This window comes from Nuphar pumila, chromosome 7 (assembly GCF_984573655.1).
Source record: "Nuphar pumila chromosome 7, dmNupPumi1.hap1.1, whole genome shotgun sequence".
Classification (NCBI taxonomy): domain Eukaryota; kingdom Viridiplantae; phylum Streptophyta; class Magnoliopsida; order Nymphaeales; family Nymphaeaceae; genus Nuphar; species Nuphar pumila.
The window spans coordinates 117,041,040-117,063,678 of NC_143255.1; the positions used below are offsets into that span (position 1 = coordinate 117,041,040).

The window sequence follows — 22,639 nt, forward strand, 5'->3', positions numbered from 1 at the left end:
GAACAGGGTTTGGGGAGGATTTTGTATCTCTGACACATAGTGACAAGTATCGCTAGATTTATGAAAATCTCGTGAGAAATTACTTGAATGTTTTAAATAGTAATTGGTCGTGGTATATTCAAATTGTCTTTATTTTTTAGTCAAAACATAAATGCCGTGATTTAACTGTGATATTTAACTGCTACTTATCGTGAAAAAACTGGGGGGTTTTATTTTTAAATATCTTTATTTTATATTTTATTATAGTATTTGTTATATTTTTAATTTATTTTTTATTGCCAATATTTTAACAGAAAATCAGAGATTTTAAAAAACAAATCAAATTCTCACGAGTTTTTGACTGCCGATGTTTTGCCGTTTTTAACTTTTGTCACTATTCTCTGGCATGTTACCGTCCTCCATCTCATTCGTCTCAGCCTGTTCATACCCCCTACTCTATTTCACGATGGAGGATTCCAAAAGCCTTCCATCTTTCTTTTTTGTCTTCCAGTATTGCCCCTTGATTATATTATCCTCTGCTTTACTAATATCTCTAAGGGTATTCAGACGTGTATGCCCCCCCCCCCCCCCCCCCCCCCCCCCCCTCTACGTTTGAAAGGGGTGCCTTTGTTTACTTTCTCTGCATCCTTTTTAAAACGTGGAGGGGTTTTTTCTCTCTTGGTGGGTTCACCTTGTGAACCTTGAACCCGATCCAAGTTCCCATTGGTTGGTTGGTTGCGACTTGCCTAGCACGTCATCAAAGCATGGTGGGGCCTCATAGATGTCACTCTGGGAGGGAGGGTAACTAATTAAAGTATAAAGAACCAAAGGGGGCAACGAGGCTTAGGGGTGGCAATCGTGTCGGGTTGGCGGGTCAGCATACCTCAACACGAACCCGGCCCGTTTAATAAACTGGTAACCCGACACGACCCGCCAACCCATTTAATAAATTGGTTGGGTCGGGTAAACGGGTTCTCAGGTTCGCGGGTCAGGTTGACGGGTCGACGGGTTGGCCGGTCGGGTTGGCGGGTTGACCCGCCCGCCTAACCCGTTTATTAAACGGGTGAGCCGGGTTGGCGGGTTGGCATACCCCCAACCCGAACCCAACCCGTTTAATAAATGGGTTAGGCGGGTCGACCCATTTATTAAACTGGTTGGCTTAAGCCCAACCCGAACCCGCCTAAGAGGCGGGTTGGCGGGTCGTGTCAGGTTTTGCCACCCCTAATGAGGCTTACCTTCTTCTATGTTTTGCAAAGGCAAACCGTGTCCAAAACTGGAGACATTTTCATCGTAAAACCCTAGTGCTAGGATCATTACCCCCAGGGCCTATGCAAGGGTGTAGAGCCTGTGGGAGTCAAACCCTGATAACCAAGACCCACTCAAACTATGCTAATCGGGGCTTCGTTTGGTTGGTACGAGCTGTCAATTCACATCTCTTTGTGGTGGGACGTTGCAGGTTCAAACACCAGTAGTACGTTGAGTAATAACTGGTGGGATCTGCCTAACCCGTGCGTGGCATATTCGGCTCCTAAACAGCTTGTTCACTAACAATAAGTACTTAACTTGTATAAGATCATTAGATAGTAAGAAATATACTTTAGATATTTTTAATTTAATTTTATTTTATTTTTTGTCATCATGACTCATTATGTGATCAAACTAAGCTTGGCTGGACACAGGAATATTGAAGCAAGCTTGAACACTTAAAGCTTGGCTCATTCAGCCCATTTACCAAAGCTAATTAATGATTTTTTAGAAGAATGTTCAGTACTTTTTCTTTTCTTTTTTTTGTATGATGAGAAACCCTCGCTCAGAACGGGGTCACTTAATGGGCCTTCCTTTTTCAAGGTAAACCCCAGGTGTACCCAAGCCCTTATGGAGCTCGCCAGGCTCGATGGAAGTCAAACACGGGGTGAAGGGGTCAGCACCTTCTTCCTTGGCCTGCTGCCACTTGGGCGACCCAGGCGGGTGCGAAAAATGTTCAGTAATATAAAAGTCTAGTTTCCATTTACCATTTTTGTTTTAAACAGAAAACTGTCTTCTGCCAGTGTTTTATTTTTAGAAAGAAAATAATTTAATTGTTAAACAAATTCTAGTAGAAGATGCCAAGAGAAAAACACGGTAAGCCATGGATGAAAGAACTGGTGTTGCGTTTTGGATTTCCCAAGAAGGAACTGGTAAAAATCGCTACCCATACTAACGATTTTCTGTGTAAAATTACAAAACACAGAAAATCGCTAGGCGCGTAGCGATTTTCTGTGTTTTGTGTGGCTCGAGTACTTTACAAAGTACTCGGGCACGATCACTGGATCTGCTCCGTCGTCTTCTGGGGAGTTTCCTGTACCAAACAAACAAATAAAGGTTTCTCCATGCATGGAAGATCGTGTACTTGTTTGCATTCCTTTCTGTATTTTGCTTTACAGACATGCCCAACAGCCCAAATGCATGCTTACATGCTACTATTATCTCTTTTCTCCATTACCATCACTATATATATATATATATATATTAATTTCTTTGGGCAGCTAGTGTCTTCCTTTTCACAATAGGCATCTTTTCAGTGGGTACATGCATATGTTTACACAGTTATTTATCTCTAAGCCAACTTACGTAAATATTATAAGAGAAACATAGGGTACCCAACAGGCGAGCCATGGACTTCTCTAGTCATGTGGCTCCATATAGAGAGGTCTATTGAGAGATGTCCATGTGGAATGCCATGCCAAAGAGCTTAAGTACGCCAAAGGTGACAAGCATAGCAGCCCAACCTCCAACCACAATCCTAACTGTTGATTTGAGAGCCGGCGAGCCTCCCAGCACTGCACCGATCCAGCCGAAGAAGACTAGGGCCACAGTGTAGACACCGGATACCACACCGATCCGGACCCACCTTTCTGCGATGAACGCACCGGCCAGCAGCGGCAACACCGCGCCGAAGCTGAACGCCAATGACGATGCCCCGGCCGCCTGCAACGGGCTAGGCAGCTTCTCCTTCTCTTCCTTCTCTTCCTCCAGCGACCAATCGGTGTCGGCGTGTCTCCTTTCCCTCTCCATCTGGGCGAGCTCGATATCGACTTGAGCGTAGACGGAGACGAACTCGCCGATGGCCATGCTCAACGCTCCGGCGATGAGCCCGGCGAGGCCGGAGATTACCATGGCCTTGGCAGACTGGTTAACTGCACTAACACCAAGCATGAGGGAGGCAACAGAGACTAGGCCATCGTTGGCCCCAAGCGCAGCAGCTCGGAGCCACTGCGCACGCTGCGAGTAGTTGAAAGGTTCGGGTTTCTCCTCGGCTTCAGCCGGAGAATTGGTGGTCACTGATTCCGGCTTGTTCGCTGCATAGACCATGGGGTTAAGTTGAATATCAGAAGGCTGGTGGGAGGCCATTGCGAGAGAGATGAGTGTGGGCAGCACACGCCTAATCTCTGCAATTTATATATATATATATAGAGAGAGAGAGAGAGAGAGAGAGAGCTGAGTGTGGGCAGCACACTCCCCATCTCAGCAATTTATAGAGATGTAACAAAAAGGGTAGACATCTTTTCAGATTGGCTATCAAACCGCCATCTTAGAGCCATTGGATTTGCGAAAGTCGACCATCAAAGAATACAAATGAATGGTGATGGCTGAGGTGACCTCGCCTTTTCTTTATTTATTTCTTTTCTTTTAATAAAGAACTACTAGAGATCATAAATGTACCGTGTGTAATCAAGTCTTGGGAATCAGCTACACACTCGATTTATTTAGTTCAAAGCTCTAACCGTTGGATCATGTTGAGCACATTTTATTTATTATTTTCAAATGTTAAAGTTCAACTAAATATGAAATTTTATACCATTTTTAAGCCACTCTTTTTTCATGAATAGTGAGCTGTTGATTTTCAATATCTAAAAATTAGAATATTATGGTATATTAAATATGATAAAATCTTTTAATTTATTAATTAAATCATGCTAAACACATTTGTACGGTTAGGTTTGCCATTTGGTGGTTAGATCTATGCAAACAAGAGAGAGTATGCCAGATGAGTTGTTAGTGTGGAACGGGCGAATGCGTGCTAGCAAAAAGCTTTCAGTGGCGGTTGTGACTGCCACTAAAAGCTCCCTTCTGCAAAATTGATCCTGCACGCAATCAACATCTCACACTCGTCCAACGTGGGTGTCCACTGTATTGTTTGCTAATCTTGAATTGTCTTATTGCTAATTAAAAAATATGATTTCTTGAGTTGTGAAATTTTAGTTTAATCGGAATGTGCGAGCCAATATGTCATGGGGAGCAAGGGGGGGGAGGGGAGCAGAGGTGACAACTAGGGTATCAACGGGTCGGGTTTACCCTATCAAACCTTATAGGGTCCGGGTATGGTGACAAATAATAAGACTTGATTAGGACCTGGGTTCAGACCTGAAAAGGTCCTATTAATACGTGAACCCATGTATAGTTTGTGAATTTTTTTACCAATCCCGGGCCCCGACCTGAGTTCCTATTAAGACCCAAAAAATTTCAATGTAAAAATGATACAAAAAATATTATTTTACCATGTCTGGTTCATGTAGTTCTTATCGAGTCCAGGTATGGCTTCTCTTATAATAAATTCAAATTCGGACCCGATACCATACCTGAGAATCTGATCCAAGTCTGATTCCACCTGAACCAAACCCCACCCGTTGACACCCATAGTGATAACATGGATGTGTGAAACCCACGCGCCTCCCCCAACCCTTCCCTTTTTAATTCTTTACCCTGCATCCAACCTGCATGGGTCTCGTCCCAATGCTTATACATAAAAATGGTGCCAGCATGTGTCATACACGAGATCAGCCTTAAAAAAAAGTAAACGCTTAGGCTGTCCCACAATACGTACCCTGATGGAGGAACCCTTCTTCTCTACTCTTTTATCTCTCTTATCTGTGTGCTTCCTCACCAAGTACTTAATTTCTTACGTCAAAACAAATTTAATAGTGGTTGACCTTCTTTAGCATATCTAAGGAATTCCATCTTTGGTGAAGCGATATATGGTCCTATAGGGTTTATGTTATTGCTTGATTTGGGAGGTAAGTATAGCATTAGTATATCATTAATCTTTCACTTGCCAAAAATTAAGGCTTTAACCAACTCTATAAAATCAACTAACTTTTGTATAATAATTACATAAACAATGGTAATGGTTGTAGGTTCCAAAGCTAACCACAAAGAATTCATGTTTGACCCAGTGTTGTCAGTACTAATGCTGCCGATTGGTATCGAATCAGCCCAAAATAGATTCGATAAGAGACGATTCAGCCCTTAACTGTTTTTTAATATTTTAATGTTTTAATAATTTATATATAGTTATGATAATTTAATGTTGTAATATTTTATTAACATGTTAATTCTTTTTTATATTAAAATGCAAAATGGCCGATCTGGTTCAAGTTTGAATCGGCAGATAATCAGAATTGGGTTTGAAACCGATACTGACAAACATTGGTTTGACCAAATTAAGTTTTTTTTAATAGCAAGCCGTGATAACTCTGTGGGATTCGAACTTGAGATCGCTTAGTTATCATGACTGGTGATAGAAAATATCCTTAAAGCCTCAATTACGTTAGAATCCCTCTGTTTTTTCTTTTTTTTGGTAGCTAGGCAAAGGGGAGAGGGTGGTGTGTGTTCTCCCCCAAAGACGGTCGTGGGGTCTCAATGAGCTCCACGTATGTAAGCACATGGGGCTCGTATTCCCATGTTTGTCAGCATCAGTTAGCATTGGAATTCAGTGGAGTTGCAAAGACTTAAGTACCTTTTCTTGCTATTCTCATCATAAAACGACGGTTTGAGAAAATGACAAAAATGTCTTTCATTCAAAAAAAGAGAAACAATGGTTCGAGAAAAAGACAAAAATATCCTTCATCCAGAAAGTCGCGGATGATGTTAACTCTTCAAAGTCCAAACAACGAAACAAACCTGAAACACTCTCTTTTTCTTTTTCGTTTGAACTTTTCGTCATCATCTTCTTCTTCCTTCTCCGTGAAACACTGTATTAAGAGAGGCAAAGAGCTGACAATCCAATGGTGATCGTCGTCCTCTTTCTGCTATCAATGACCGAAATGCTGCCCTTATCCAGCGGACAACCGACTGCGGCGGCCCCTCCGTCGCCTTCGAGGGACACCTACAACAGAATCTTTCTCCAGTACACCTACAACGGAGTCTTTCAAAGTACAATCCGTCTACCCCTACGTTGAAAATACTTTCGATCAGGGCTATGCCTTCCAGGCCATCTTAATGTTGCTTAACACAGGTGTTTGCACCCTCAAGTCTTGGCAGGCATTCATCAAGTTCTGGCACCGTGAGGTCCTCATCTCAACCTCTGGTGTCGTGCTCTCCGATTGGATCTACCTCCCCCCCTCCCAAATCAATGGCAAATCACTATGCGATTTTTGTAAATCGCTATATCGAGTAGCGATTTACAAAAATTGCTATATTGAGTAACAATTTACAAAAATTACGTAGCGAAAATAAATAGAAAATCGCTATATTGAGTAGCAATTTACGAAAATCGCTATATCGAGTAGCAACTTACGAAAATTGCGTAGTAAAAATAAATGGTAAATCGCTATATCGAGTAGCGATTTACGAAAATCGCTATATCGAGTAGGGACTTACGAAAATTGCGTAGCGAAAATAAATGGCAAATCGCTATGCGATTTTCCTAAATCGCTAAGTCGAGTAGCGATTTACGAAAATCGCGTAGCAAAAAAAACATAAACACACAAAAAAGGGTGTTACGAAAACCTTGAGCAAGAAATGATCAAAGAAAACATATGAGCACCATGATCAAACAAAACACTTTATTGCTCTTTTTCAACAGTTACAAGAGATAAATAAAAGAAAAAAATTATACAAGGCCCAAAAAACATCTTGGGGCAAAAACTTTTAATCTGGCCCCGCAACTCATCAAGTTGAACCATGCTACAGTTAGTGTGCAGGTCAGTTGGTGCTTGATTAAAGCAATGTAGGATCGTTTGCTAGATGTGCACAAAGGCAGAAAGAGAAGGAAGAGAGAGATGCTTGATGTTCATGGCCTTCTTCAGGGGGGATTCCTTTCTTGGATAATTCTGCAGTGCAAAGACTGAGTCTTAAATAACCATCTCCGGGGTACTTAAGTCTTTTCAACCGCTTTTTTTTTAAAATCATCATTTTATGGCACCAATGGAGGAAAGGGTACTTAAATCTTTGCAATCGCACGCTAATTGATGCTGACAAACATGAGAATACGAGCTGCACATGCTTACATACGTGGCGCTCATTGGGACCCCGAATACGTGATTTAGCTAATGACGTCTTTGGGGGTTGCACATATAACCTGCTTTGGGCAGAAGGTAAACCCCTCATCATCCACTACAGTTGGTAAAACCCTTGAGGTCCTCCCTACCCACCAGGAAGTACACCCAACCATGATGTCTCGTCAACTTGGTGATATTTTCAAGTCGCCCCTACCAGATGAGCCGAGCCCTTGTAGTAGAACCCATGTTTTTAATGCACTGGATATTATTTAACGATACGGAAATAGTAATCAACAATCGATTGAAGGGTCCGAATTGGTTGGGTCGTTTCTAGGCTAGTGGAATAAGATTTGCAAGTATACTGCTTCTAGCTCAGATTAATGTAATTCTTAATTGTAACAGGATTTGGAAAGATAAGCCACCTTCAGATGTGTAGTATTATGCCCTTATATACCCGTAGAGGTCTGCCTAACCCTAGCTTGCAAAAAAAAAACTTCAACCGTTCATAATGCAAAATATTGTGGATGCAATAAAAAAAGTCTCGAGGGTACTGGGAAGGAAGAGTCTAGAGGGTACTGATTGGCATAACTAGGGCATGTCAGACAATAATAGCAATAAAAAAGGCCTGAAATTCTCATATTTTTTTCCTCAGAGAGAATGAAAGTTCTGATGAATCGGATATACGATCTGATTGAAAGGGATTGAAGGTTTTATTGCCAAACGTGACATTCATGGCCATCAAGTTTTAGGGTTGAGATCCCTACCCAAAATCTTCCCGTATATCATGGGATTGGTTAGGTGTGGAGACTTAGGGATGGCAGAGGACCGGGAGAAAACGGGGCCTGCCCCGCCTCGTCTCGTTTGGACCATGGATGAAGGACATGAAATGGGGATGGAGGCGAGGATTCTGAGATGGGACAGGGGGTGGAGACCTTGTCCCCCGTACCTGCCCTGGTCCACTACCACCGAGTTTGGTCATTTTCAAAAATACATAGAAACCATCGATAGAAAAACTGAAGAATCAGCCCGCACTTCTCACACCCAGGTGCCTAGATGATCGTTCCTGATAAGAAAAAGATATGTTTAACCAAGAGAGGAAGGATCAGGTGCAATGTTATTGTGCATTTTTAGTGCGCTGCTGCACCTCATCGCCCACATCTTTGAGATATAACCTGTACTGTTATGACACTTAGTGTGATGTTTGCCCTACCACGGCAAAGGGCAGATCATGTCATATATATATATATATATATATATATATATATATATATATATATATATTCAATTTTCACACTCGCATCTCACTCGGAAGCTGTGCATCTCAACTCAATACTGCACGAGTGCAGCAGATGCACACCCCCGGGTCAGAATTTAACAAAACCAATGAATCCGTTATACAATATGACCACGTCTGCCGTCACCACAGCTATCAAAAATTATTCCCAACTCAATCACCATCATTTGATCCCTCGTCATCTCCTGCTCTAGGTGTTTGCTGGTACTTTGCAGCTTGTATCAAAGGTCAATCAGGCGATATATCAACACAAAATTTCTGTTTCGAAATCACCACCATCCGTAGTCATGATCTCAAGTGTAAGCATGATATCAGCAGTTCCTTTGGGCCCCTTGTTTTTTTTTTTTTGTCGACAAAGAAAGCTGGGGTTAAGCAGACCCTTACCAGTTATACAACCATACCATTTGAGGTTCGAACTTGCAACCTACCAACACGTGCAGTAACTGCTCCTGCCAGACTAGCGGAGCCCCCCGTTGGTAAAGTAAAAGAAACCCCATTGTTTGTACAATGAATGGCAGTGATCTGATTTCAAAGCACATAAATTTTGTGTTTTCACATATCATCTTATTTGTATCAGCCTCATACCATGTAACAACAAAGTTATCACCTGTCAACTTAAGCCGTTTATATATTCAACTCGTAGTAACCAAATTCCCAGCCGGGGTGGTGTTGGAGCAGTGAAGCAGTTCATGTGATTAATGAAAACAAAAAATGATGAAAATTAAGGCAAATAACACTTATTATTATTATTATTAATTCTGTCACAGACCATGACTCGTTCCCTATGTTGATTAATCCCACTCTCACCCTCATTCACAGTATGCGCACATGGGACAACTATCATCTTTTTTTTTAAATGTTCAAAGGAATGACTATCGTTTTGATTGTTTTCTTTTTTTATGATGAGGAACCCTCGTCCAGAATCATATAATTATGTTGTAAAAGTTAGAAAAAAAGTCATATTTAAAATCTTTGTGGATTGTTTTGAATTGAGGTAGTTTGTAAATATAAAAAAAAATGTAGTTCTATTTTCTGTTTTGTCTTTTAGTTTGGCACTCTCTTGGTGACTTTGTTGTGCCGTTCATAAGCTCTATTTCAAACGTATGATTTCAAAACTTAGCTAAAATGGTTTTTTGAGCCTACATCAAATTAGTTGACAAGCTAAAAGTTGTCCCATGTTTAATAGTGAGAGGAATTCTTCACTACAAGAAAAACCCTTATTAGCGACAGATCTTTGCGACGGATTTTTTCTGTCACAAATTAGCGACGGACTTAGCGAGAGAATATTATCCATCGCCAATCTTTGAAATATTTTGAAATTAGCGACGGTATAAATTCCGTCTCAAATCCGTCGCTAATTATCGACAGATCGACGACAAAAAATTTTCACTGCAAAACTATAAGAAATTAGCGACGGATTTAGCGAGGAAATTTTTCCGTCGCTAATTAGCGACAGAAAAATTCCCTCGCTAATTTTTGATTTAAACCATCCCACCTAAGGCGCAAAATTTTTCCTCTCTCTCCTGTTCGAAATTTAAACTGATGTTCGATTTAAACCGAGCCTCGTGCTCCCGCTGGTAGATGAAGTCGAGCCTCATGCTCGCCGCAGTAAGGCTCACCAGACGATCCTACTGGATGATGTCAACCGCCGGGACTGCCGTCGCCCAACTCTGACGCAGCAGAGGAGGGCGAAGGAATCTCGATGAAGGGCGTGCGGATCGCGGGGCGGCCGTTGTACCTGGACATGCAGGCGACGTCGTCGATGGACCCGCGGGTGCTGGACGCGATGTTGCCCTTCTTCACTGGCCACTTCGGCAACCCCCATTCTCGCACTCACCTCTACGACTGGGAGTCGGACTAGGCGGTCGAGCGCGCCAGGGAGCAGGTTGCTTCCACGCCCCCTACCTCCCCATCGGCTCTGACGACCTCCTCGACCGCCTCCGCAACGCCATCCGCCCCGACACCGGCCTCGTCCCCATCATGGTCGTCAATAACGAGATCGGTCCATTCTGACCTCTGCGAGACCCAATCGGAGATCTTGGGGTCGAGGGAGTATGGCTTGCTGGGATCCGGTGGTGGGTGGTCCTCCTCCTCCGTCGCCGCCGACGAATCACTCCAAGTCTGACCTATTGCTGCCGGAATACCTCCCGGCAGTGAGCAAATTTTTTTTTTTAAATTTAGCGACGAATTAGTGACATATATTATTCATCGCTAATTTAAAATAACGAAGGACTCGCGACGGATATTATCCATCGCTAATTTAAAATAGTGACAGACTCACGACAAATCATTTTCGTCGCTAATCCATCGCAAATTAGCGACAGATAAGTTTTGTCGCTACTTAGCATCGAAAAATTCGCGATGAAAGTTATCCATCTCTAATCTGACGCTAAACTGTTTAGCGATGAATTAGCGACAGATTTAGGTCGTCGCTAATCCACAGGTTTCTTGTAGTGCTTGTTGTGTTATATAGGTTAGGTTTGAACTCATTTATGCTTAGAAAGGTCGTGCAAGCTTATTAGAAGTACTATGGTGATGGTTGACTCATTGTATCTCTAAGGTAGGCGTCTAAACTTCTTGTATCATTGTGGGGGAACAAAAACTATCTTAAAGAAAGCAACTGACATAATGCACTTTGTGCTCACCGCTGGGAATTGAATCCCTATAATTGTATCATTTTCATACCCAATTTTATAATAGTTTAAGCTAACTTTCAAGTATAAATATACCACTACCTTCTTGAAGCAAATCAACCATAAAGTTGAGAAGTTGGATCGGTTTGATGGTACCAACTTTAAGCATTGACAACAAAAGCTCCTACTTAAATTGTCGAATTTGAAGATTGCATGTATTGAAAGATTTATGCTCGATGGTGCCCACCACCCCAACACCTCCTTCTAATGTTGATTCTAATGGAGTGAATGCAATCCTACCTCCATCATCGATGTCAATCAAAGCATCAAAGAATAAGTGAGAGCATGATGACTACCTATATTGTGGTCATATTCTCAATGCTCTCACCAACCCACTTTTTGATCTCTACTCAAGCATGGTGATGACGAAAGATCTATGGCAGGCATTGTACAAGAAATACAAAACCAATGACTATGGAAACAAGAAATTCTTTGTGAGTTAATATTTAGATAAATTTTAAGATCAATGACAGTAAGTTGGTTCTTGGACATGTGCATGGACACTTATCACACATTAGATCAAATCTAAAGACATACAATAGGATCAGATTTTCAAGTTTATGCTATTATTGGCAAGTTACCTAAGTCTTGGAAGAAATATAGGAATACTCTTAAGCATGGTAGAGAGTTTATGATTTTAGAGGAATTGCTCCAATACATAAGAATTAAAGAAATAACAAAAAAATTATGATAAAAAAGGGGATGTGGTGGAGCAAACATCTAAGGTTCATATGATGGAGAGTAACCTATACAATAAGCCTAAACATGCCCATTCCTAATATCTTAATAAGCCTAAGAAGAACCTTAAGTTCAAGAAGGACAAATTAAAAGGTGGATTGTGTTATGTTTGTGGCGAAAGATGGAACATAGCAAAAAATTGCTACCATCATAAGAAAAAATGAAAATGGTGTCAAGTCATAAGAAAGAAAGTTTGTTGCCATGATATTCGAAATTAACATGGTAGGAGATGAAAATGAGTGGTGGGTGGGTTTTGGATCTAGTAAGCATGCATGTATCTAATAGTAGAGATGTGTTTAAGACATATGAACTGGTAGAAGATGATTATAACTTGTTTGTGGGAAATTCATCTTTGATAAAGGTGGTTGAAAAGGAGAGTGTGGACTTTCCCTTCACCTTCAAGAATGTCCTCACTTCTAGAGATAGGTATCATGCACCTAATATTCAAAGGAATTTGGTTTTTAGATTCTTATTAAATAAAAATGGTTTTAAACTTATATTTGAGTCTAATTGATTTGTACTTTCTAAGAATGAAAAAATTGTAGGCAAAAAATATGTCACCAATGGGATGTTTAAGTTAGTGTCATGAATGAGAATATTCATTTGACTTATATAATATGTGATCATTTATCTTTATGACATGATAGATTAGAACATGTACATTATGGTTCTATTAATAAATTAGTGAAAAATGGTTTGTTGCTTTGTAATATTAGTGATTTTAATCATGAAAAATATCAAATATGTGTTAAATCTAAATTTGTTAAACACCCTTTTTCTAGATCATCACATTTTTACATATTGTTCATAGTGATGTATGTGTTCTTAAGACCATCTCGTAGAGGTAATAATTATTTTATTACTTTCATAGATGACTACTCTAGATATACATATGTATATTTAATAAAAAGAAAAGAGGAAACACTTAGCCAATTTATAATTTTCAAAAATAAAGTTGGAAATCTTTTGAATAAAAAAAATCTTCACATTAAGAGTGATAGAGGAGGAGAATATGCATTTGTTATTCTGTGGGTTGCTTCTATTATGCAGTGTTAATGTCACATTCAGTGATAGCTACACTTTTACCGTTGCAATGATAAGCAAGTGGAAAGCTTAGCATAAGCTGGAAATGAAAATGAAGCTAATGGTAGGCTTTGGTGTAGTTCTGAAAGTTCATTTGTAAGGATGACGGTCAAAAATTAATCTTGGCATAACTTTTCTTTCATCTGTAAATCCATGGAAATTTTCTCCAAACAATCTCCGCCATTTCTGTTAAATCCAAGAACACCCTTTATTTTGTAGACAGCATGGCGCGATAGAACTTGACTCCTGGGCCTCAATATTCATCTTAGCTTTGTTTTGATGATGATGGACATAATTAAACTAAACAACCTAATATGAGTAGTCCTTTGCAGTGCAGGAAAAGGCTTATAGATAAATAAACTTAGTTAAACCGAATAGCCTAATATGAGTAGTCCTTTGCAATATAGGAGAAGGCTTGTAGATAAACATTTTAAAGCCTTTTTATTTTTTAGCTTGATAGCAAATGCTATGGAAGAATCTGCAAAACCTACATAGAAAGGGCAAGTGATTTTTAAAGTGCTTGAATGGACTAATGTGTAGCATTGACCTAATAGGATAAGCGTTTATCAATTTTCGCATCTCGCTATACTAAAAAAAGTCATAACCACATAGGAGAATTCAATGTTACCAAAATTGCCAACTCAGATTGAATCAGCCTTTCTGCCCTAATCGGTTATCGTGGATTTTCTTAATATATTTGTAAAAAATAAAATTCCACAGATATCAACATTTCAAAAGATCTTATTCAAAAGCATTGCCATTTGATTTGATTTAGATTGATTCTCTTTTGTTTAAGAAAATGATTCAATAATTACCGATTTTAGCAACACTGGGAGAAACGAACAAGAGAAATGAGTGAACAAGGAACAAAGAAGTTACCTATATATCTATTGCAGCATGCTATTGGGTGCAAGGACTAATTTGCAAAAAACCCTAAATAAAGCGAGAAGTGCAGAAAACTAAAGATTTTAGGATGTTGGCAGCATCCTAGACCTAGCCATATGAATGGACCTACTGGTAGCAGGCATGTCCACTGGATGCAGAGAATAATAGTAAATCACACACAAGCATAGGGTCTCTTGATAACAATAGCTTTGTGTAGAATGGATATGCCATTGTGAATAAGAGAAAAAAACTACAAAATCATCAAACAAATAACCAAGGCATCCTCTACGAAACAAACGCCTCAACCAATGGAGGTTCGAAGGGCAATGCTAAAAAGCCTAAGCACCCCAAAGGTAACGAGCATGGCCGCCCACCCACCAACCAAAACCCGGACCGTTGACTTGAACACGGGCGAGCTGTTGGACATTTTGGGTTTTACGGGTCCAACCCGCAGTCTGACCCGGTTTGACACAGCCATTAGTGGGTCAAGTAACTGGCCAAGTAATGGAGATAGTGGGTGGGAGTTACGTGAATGTGGAGAGACCACATTCACGTAACTGCCTAATCTCCCATTACAAATAAGGGGTTAGGGGCTACTGGGATGATGAGTGACTTGTAGTTGTTTCCCTGCCCAAATTTTGCTTCGCATTCGGACGCTGCGGAAAGGGTCCTGCTCACCGTCGACATAAGGCCTGGGCTCATTGTGGGCGTCGACCGGCTGAGGAGAACGCCGAATCACCTACACGATCAATGGCGAATCCAGGTACGCTCCCTGTCATGTTGTTTTTACAGGGGTATCGCCAACAATGGGTTATGGGCGTCAGTCGCCGTTACGGCGACGTGGGTCGCCGTGGAACCGAAAAGGGCGGAAACCCTTTTCGGTTTCCCTGAAATCTCAAACAGAAACCCATCGGGTTTCTGTTTAATTTCAATGTGGGGACCGGATCGGGTCCCGTGTGAAGACCCGATATCAGGTCCGATCCAAACCAGAAATGGATCGGGCCTGCTATTTTTTTTTATCTAACCCGGACCCATAATGGGACCGGGTCTGGGTCTGATCCGAAAAAAGGTCGGGTCTCCATTTAATATCGGGTCCGGTCTGGATCCATTCTGGAATGGGTCCGATCCGGACCCATTAAGAACCGGGTCGACCCAGGGTCCATAATGGATCGGGTCGAACCCGGAGTCCGTTATAGGACCGGGTCATACCCGGGTCCATGTTGGACCGGGTCGAACCCGGTATCCGGTCTGAACCGGGTCGAACCCGGTATCCATTTTGTACCGGGTCTAACCCGGTATCTGTTTTGGACCGGGTCCGACCCGGGCCTGTTTCGGACCGGGTCTAACCTGGGTTTTGGTTCGGGCCGGGTCCGATCCGTATTAAGTATGGGTCGGGTCAGACCCGGATCCCATTTGAAACTGGGTTGGATCCATAAAAACAGGATCCAAACACTATTGAGACTGAATCGGATCAGGAACCTGATCCGACCCCTTCCGGAACCGGTTCAGAGCCATTTTTGACCGGTTCTTTCTAGTTTTTCACCGGTTCCTGGACGCTGAGACCCTGTTTTCATAGATTTAAAGAAATATAGGGATTTTGGCATACTGTTATAGGGTTTTATGAACTTTTGTTCATATTAAGTATCGGTTTATAAGGTTCAGAACCGGTTCGGACCCTTAGATGACCGGTTCGGGGCGGTTTCAGACCGGTTCAGAGTATTTTTAGACCGGTTCCTACATATGGACCCTGGGTTTTACCCATATGAGCATGCTTTTGTTATTTTTCATGCTTTATAAAGTATTTATTTTGAATAATGCATGACTTATGCATGTTAATTCATGTATTTAGCGTTGGTTAAGTTATGCATGATGATTTTAAGCATGAATTATGACTAAATTTATGATAATTAGTTTATGCATTTTTGTTGTAGTATAAACTAATATTATGTCATGAATATACATGCATTAAAATGTGTGCATGGGTGTGCTCCATAATACGAATAAATTTTTCGGTAAAAGATTTTGATTAACCGATTCATGTAATCACCAAAGTGATCTGAGTCGTGTTAATTGAGGATTCTTTGAACCGTATTAAGATTCGTAATTATGATTGTGTGTAAATTTATGAAACATCAATTCTACCCAAAGGTAGATCGTTGTGTTCCAAATTTACACAGGGTGTGATAGTAGATATGCATTCCAGCCCATGAAGCATGTTCGTACCCAAAGGTACAGTGCTGAATTGCCTCTGGATTCATGATCTACTAGTTTCACCAACTGAAGTCAATTCCTTGGGAATTGAAAAGACGGAGCAATCATGAGTATTATCGTTTTCACCAAAGTGAAACGATAATGGCTCAACTATGCTTGTCTCAGAAAAGGTGAAAATAAAGGGTCTCACTTTTACTTTTTCAACACGAGTCTCGTTTGAGCAATAATAGTAACATATTTCTGTTTTTTTTTCCTTTTATCAGGTTTCTTCCATATTGACGGTTCTAGTAGTATCCCTATCTTAGACGGATCAAATTTTTCTGATTGGAAAGAAATTGTGTTGTTCACTTTGGGCTATATGGATTTAGATCTGGCCCTTAGAATTGATGAACCTCCCACTCTTACAGAGCAGAGTACAACTGATCAGAAAGTTGCCTCTGAGAAGTGGGAGCGCTCGAACAGACTTAGCCTGTTGCTTTTGCAATCTCGGGTGGCTAAGAACATTCGAGGTGCAATTCCTCACTGTAGGACTGTGAAGGAATTTCTGGGAGCCATTGAGGCTCAATTCGTCACTTCTAATAAGGCAAGGGCCAGTACCCTTATGTTCAAATTAGTGCCTATGAAATATGCTGGTGACAGTCACATCCGACAGCACATTTTGGAAATGAGGAATATTGCGACTCAACTGAATGACATAAAGTTCGCCATCTCTGACTCATTTTTAGTCCATTTGATCTTAACCTCGTTACCTACTGAGTATGGACCCTTTAAAATCTCCTACAACACACATAATGATGAGTGGTCTTTTAATGACCTCTTGAGTAAGTGTGTTGAGGAAGAGGAGAGGTTGAAGGGTGAGAGGGTGCCAAGTGCACATATGGCCTCTCATAAGGATAAACAGAGGTCGAGGCCAAAGAAAAGCTCCTTCAAAAAGAAGAATCAGAAGAGAGCCACTGGGGAGAGTTCAAACTCTCAGGCGAAAGCCAAATCCCAGTTTGGTGGCCCTTCTATAAAGTGTTTCTTCTGCAAAAAGAAAGGGCATAAGAAGGTGGACTGTTTGAAGTTCAAGAAGTGGTTCGAAAATAAAGGTAATAAGTCATTCGTTTCTCATGAGTGCAATTTAATTCATGTTCCATTGCATAGTTGGCGGATTGATTCTGGTGCCACGGTGCACATTGCCAACTCTTTGCAGGCATTTCTGAACAAAAGGGAACCAACGGAGCATGAAAGAAGCATCTTCTCAAGAAATAAGATGCGTTCGCATGTCAAAAGCGTTGGGACCTGCAGAATTGTGTTGGAGTCGGGATTCATGTTGGATTTGGTCGATACATTTTATGTTCCATCTTATAGTCGGAGCCTAATTTCAATTTCAAAACTTGATAAGTTTGATTTTGTATTTAAATTTGAAAAATCTGAACTTATTATTATGAAAAATTCAATGAATATAGGTTCTGCATATATGTGTGATGGTTTGTATCGATTAAGAACCAAACTCCAAATTCAGGAATCTCACTCCATTGAGAACACAATGATTGGCAATAAACGTGGTCTAAAGGATGATCAATCCTATTTGCTTTGGCATCGGAGGTTAGGACATATCTCGAAAGAGAGAGTCCAAAGACTCGTAAAAGAGGGAATCCTTGGATCCCTTGATTTTACAAATATAGAGCCATGTGTTGACTGCATAAAGGCTAAGCAGTCTAACACATATAAGAAAGATGCCAAACGCAGCAATGGAAAGTTAGAAATAGTGCATACGGATGTCTGCGGCCCTTTTTCACCGTGTTATACGGGTGAAAAGTATTTTGTCACCTTTATAGACGATTACTCACGGTATATGTATCTCTACTTATTATCTGAAAAATCAGAAGTCTTTCAAGTTTTTAAGGACTTCAAGAAAGAAGTAGAGAAACAAACCGGTGAAGTTATTAAGGTTGTCAGGTCAGATAGAGGTGGCGAATATTATGGTCGTTTCACTGAGATGGGACAAAAGGAAGGTCCATTAGCATGGTTTCTAAAAGAGGAAGGCATTGTACCTCAGTATACCATGCATGGTAGTGCTTATCAGAATGGTGTAGCTGAGAGGAGAAACCGTACGTTTAAAGAAATGGTTCGAGCGATGTTGAATCACTCAAACCTTCCTTTAACCTTGTGGCGTGAAGCTCTTAGGACTGCAGTGCATATTTTGAATAAGGTTCCTACGAAAGCTGTTCAAAAGACTCCTTATGAGTTATGGACAGGTAGAAAACCTTCTTTGTAATATATGCACATATGGGGATGTCCAGCAGAAGCTAAATTGTATAACCCACATATAAAAGCTTTTGATCCTAGGACAACTAGTGGTTTCTTCATTGGTTATCCAGAAAGATCGAAAGGCTTTAGGTTTTATTGTCCATCTCATACACCACAGATAGTGGAAACAGATAAAGCAAGATTTCTTGAAAATGGTTCTGTTGGGATAGATGCATCTCAAAATATTAATTTTGAGGAAATGCAGGATTCAGGTTTCTCACCTGCTAAGGATAATGACCCGACTTTCTCTATCATTGTTCCTTCGAGTAATGTAAGAGAAAGTCCAGTCAATGAACATCAATCCCAACTAGATCCGGTTGTTGATGAGGATATACAACAACAACAGGATACAGAGGTTCATTTTGACCCACCTGTAGCACCTGTATGGAGGTCCACCAGAATTAGGAAATCTGCTATCCATCCGGACTATGTGGTGTATTTACAAGAGTCAAATGATTTCATAGACATTGAAGAAGATCCCTTCACATTTGCAGAAGCCATTGAAAGTGAAAGATCAACACATTGGATTAATGCCATGAAAGAAGAGCTTGACTCTATGGCAAAGAACCAAGTGTGGGATCTTGTACCTCAACCTGATGGAGTTAGACCTGTTGGTTGTAAATGGGTTTACAAAACCAAAACAGACTCTAAAGGTCATGTGGAGAGGTACAAGGCTAGGCTTATTGCAAAAGGTTTCACACAGATAGAGGGCATTGATTATAATGAGACTTTTTCTCCTGTCTCAACTAAAGATTCATTAAGAATAATCATGGCCCTCGTAGCTCATTTTGATTTAGAGCTGCATCAGATGGATGTGAAAACCACCTTCCTAAATGGGGATCTGGATGAGGAGGTATACATGCAACAACCTCCTGGTTTCAGTATAGATGACTCAAATAACTTAGTTTGCAAATTGAATAAGTCAATTTATGGACTTAAACAGGCCTTCCGCCAGTGGTATAAGAAGTTCAATCAGGTTATAATGAACTTTGGATTCACTGAAAACATTGTTGATCAGTGTATTTACATTAAGACTAGTGGGAGTAAGTTCATAATTTTGGTTTTATATGTTGACGACATTCTTCTTGCAACTGATGATTTGAGTCTTTTACGTGAAACAAAAGATTTTCTTTCCTCTCATTTCGATATGAAAGACATGGGTGAGGCTACTTATGTCCTTGGAATTGAGATCCGTCGTAATAGAACTAAAGGTGTCTTTGGCCTATCTCAGAAATCCTATATCCTTAAGGTTCTTAAAAGATATGGGATGGAGAATTGTTCTCCTAGTTCGACACCTATAGTGAAAGGGGATAAATTGAGCTTGAAGGACTGTCCTCAGGATGATATTGCGAAGGCTCAGATGGATGCTGTCCCATATGCTTCAGCAGTTGGGAGTTTACAGTATGCGCAGACCTGCACTCGACCTGATATAGCATTTGTTGTGGGAATGCTTGGTAGATATCAGTCAAATCCAGGCATTGCGCACTGGAAGGCAGCGAAGAAGGTCATGCGCTATTTACAAGGAACGAAAGACTATATATTGATCTACAGGAAAGCTGACCACCTAGAGGTCGTTGGATACTCTGATGCGGACTTAGGAGGATGTATTGACAGTAGAAAATCCACTACTGGATACATTTTCCTTCTAGCAGGTGGTGCTGTCTCATGGAGAAGCGGAAAGCAGTCTACCACTGTTGCTCATACCATGGAGGCAGAATTTATTGCTCTATACGAGACTTCGTCACAGGCCATTTGGATAAGGAACTTCATTATGGGTCTCGGTATAGTGGACTCTATTGAGAGACCACTAAAGATCTTTTGTGATAATGAAGCAGCCGTATCTTTTTCAAATAACAACAAGAGCTCAACATCGTGTCGACACATGGAGTTAAAATATTTTGTTGTTAAGGAAATGACTGAGAATCATCTGATATGTATTGATACAATTGGGACGAAGGAAATGACTGCAGATCCCCTTACTAAAGGGCTAGCACCGGGATTGTAATCCCAACATGTAAAGGGGATGGGTCTTTTTTATTCCTTCTGATGTATGACAATACATTATGTAATCACATTTGTGTTTATGTTTTGATTCTCTAAAGTTTTGTGTTATTGTTGATTTTGCATAAAGAATCTCTCATATGGGTTAGAGAGAATAGCAGAATAACAATATTAAAGGACCAATAGAATAGGTGAGAGACCAACCTATTCATAAAGGTAATTTCTTTACATGCCTAAGCACTGAAGGTGAATTGTAGTGTAGTACAAGAAAATATGACATTTCATAAAGGGGTGTTCATATCCTTGACTCATACGATTCATCCTTGTGATAAAGGGTGGCATGTGAACCCACATGAAGAATTAAATCGAGATAACGGTATACACCTCGATTTAGTACACTTTTGGTGTCAATGGGTCAAGTGGAAGAATGTTGGACATTTTGGGTTTTACGGGTCCAACCCGCAGTCTGACCCGGTTTGACACAGCCATTAGTGGGTCAAGTAACTGGCCAAGTAATGGAGATAGTGGGTGGGAGTTACGTGAATGTGGAGAGACCACATTCACGTAACTGCCTAATCTCCCATTACAAATAAGGGGTTAGGGGCTACTGGGATGATGAGTGACTTGTAGTTGTTTCCCTGCCCAAATTCTGCTCCGCATTCGGACGCTGCGGAAAGGGTCCTGCTCACCGTCGACATAAGGCCTGGGCTCATTGTGGGCGTCGACCGGCTGAGGAGAACGCCGAATCACCTACACGATCAATGGCGAATCCAGGTACGCTCCCTGTCATGTTGTTTTTACAGGGGTATCGCCAACACGAGCCTCCCAGCAGTGCACTGGCCGCACCAAACCAAGCCAGAGCCAGGCTAGACACACCCGAAACCACCCCGATCCGAGCCCACTGATGGCCTATGAACCCGCCAGCTACCAGTGGCAACACCGCCCCGACCCCGAACGCCAATCCGGATGCCCCTGCTGCTTGCAATGGATTCGGAAGGCTCTCTGACTTCTCGTCTTTGTCCTTCCCGGAATATTCCTTATCCCGATTGATCTGAGCCAGCTCGGTATCAAGTTGGGAGTAGACCGAGACAAACTCTCCAATGGCCATGCTGCATGCACCGGCGACAAGCCCAGCTAGCCCCGATACGACCATGGCTCGGGCAGTCTGTTTGACTGCGCCTACGCCAATCATGAGGGAGGAGACTGAGATGAGGCCGTCATTCGCACCCAGAACTGCAGCTCGGAGCCACTGAGCCCGCTGGGTGTAGTCGAAAGGTTTAGTGTCAGACTGGTTACCATTGTGTTCAACATCTAATGGTGGTGCAGTAACAGCTATCATGGTGGTTTCTGTATGTCCAGAGGCAGAGCTTGTTGAGCCCTGTTCATGAGAACAGACCTGATTCAAAGACATTGTGTGTGTGTGTGTGTGTGTGTGTGTGTGTGTGAGAGAGAGAGAGAGAGAGAGAGAGAGACGGTGGGGGGGGGGGGGGGTGGTGGCTGTGGAGAGCACATGCAAAGGCATGAGAATTTAATCAAAATATTGAGCTCAACGCCGTTTGAGAGGAGCAGAACATAGTTTTTTTTTAGCGAAAGAGGGGGAAATGCTGTGTTGGGGAGTGTGGAAGCCACGCGCATCGCGGGAGCTGGATGTTGTAACGTCCGGATGGGCATTCCCCAGTGGTGCAACCGCGTGTTGCATGGGACTTTTCTGCCGTTGAAAAATGGAGAATGGCGTGCTGCAGATGCAGTTAATTTCTCCGTCTCCTTTCCGGCAAAATTTCCTTTCCATGACACGTTCCTTGGCTGTTTCCGCTGGGTTCCACTCATCCCCCGTGTCATCCCTCCTCTCCATACCCCCTCATAAATCTCATGATGCTGGTTATTTTGATTGAATCTGACGTTATAAAATAAATTCAGCATGATCCATTTCAGAAGAATCGTAATTTTTTATGAAAAAAAAATGTGATTTTTTAAATCACAAAATTTTATGTTTTGTCAACCATTGATTTTCGAATCACCAAAATTAAATCCTGCACACAAAGCGGGGTTTTGGTGATTTAGCAGACTGATCTGCTGTAACGCTGGGGAGTCTTTCTGATGTTCTGTTTGGGTTTTTTTTTTCTGGTGTATTAATTTCTCATCACACCTCATCCTTGGAGTTCATTTCTGTGGTTTTTCTGGAGGTTCTTTCCTTGATTTGTATA

General features: G+C 41.3%; 1 protein-coding gene and 1 pseudogene across 1 annotated transcript; both read right to left on the reverse strand.

Moving 5' to 3' along the window:
* Positions 1–2,670: 2,670 nt before the first annotated feature.
* Positions 2,671–3,369, reverse strand: LOC149833105 (vacuolar iron transporter homolog 1 pseudogene; annotated as a pseudogene).
* A 6,804-nt stretch (positions 3,370–10,173) lies between these two features.
* LOC149833106 (vacuolar iron transporter homolog 2-like) lies at positions 10,174–21,774 on the reverse strand. Its single transcript, XM_090013368.1, has 4 exons — positions 21,254–21,774; positions 14,238–14,347; positions 10,438–10,664; positions 10,174–10,341 (listed from the first exon to the last, which is right to left on the reverse strand). The coding sequence occupies exons 1-4, from the start codon at positions 21,772–21,774 to the stop codon at positions 10,174–10,176; spliced, it is 1,026 nt and encodes a 341-aa protein (XP_089869494.1).
* Between the last annotated feature and the right edge of the window lie 865 nt (positions 21,775–22,639).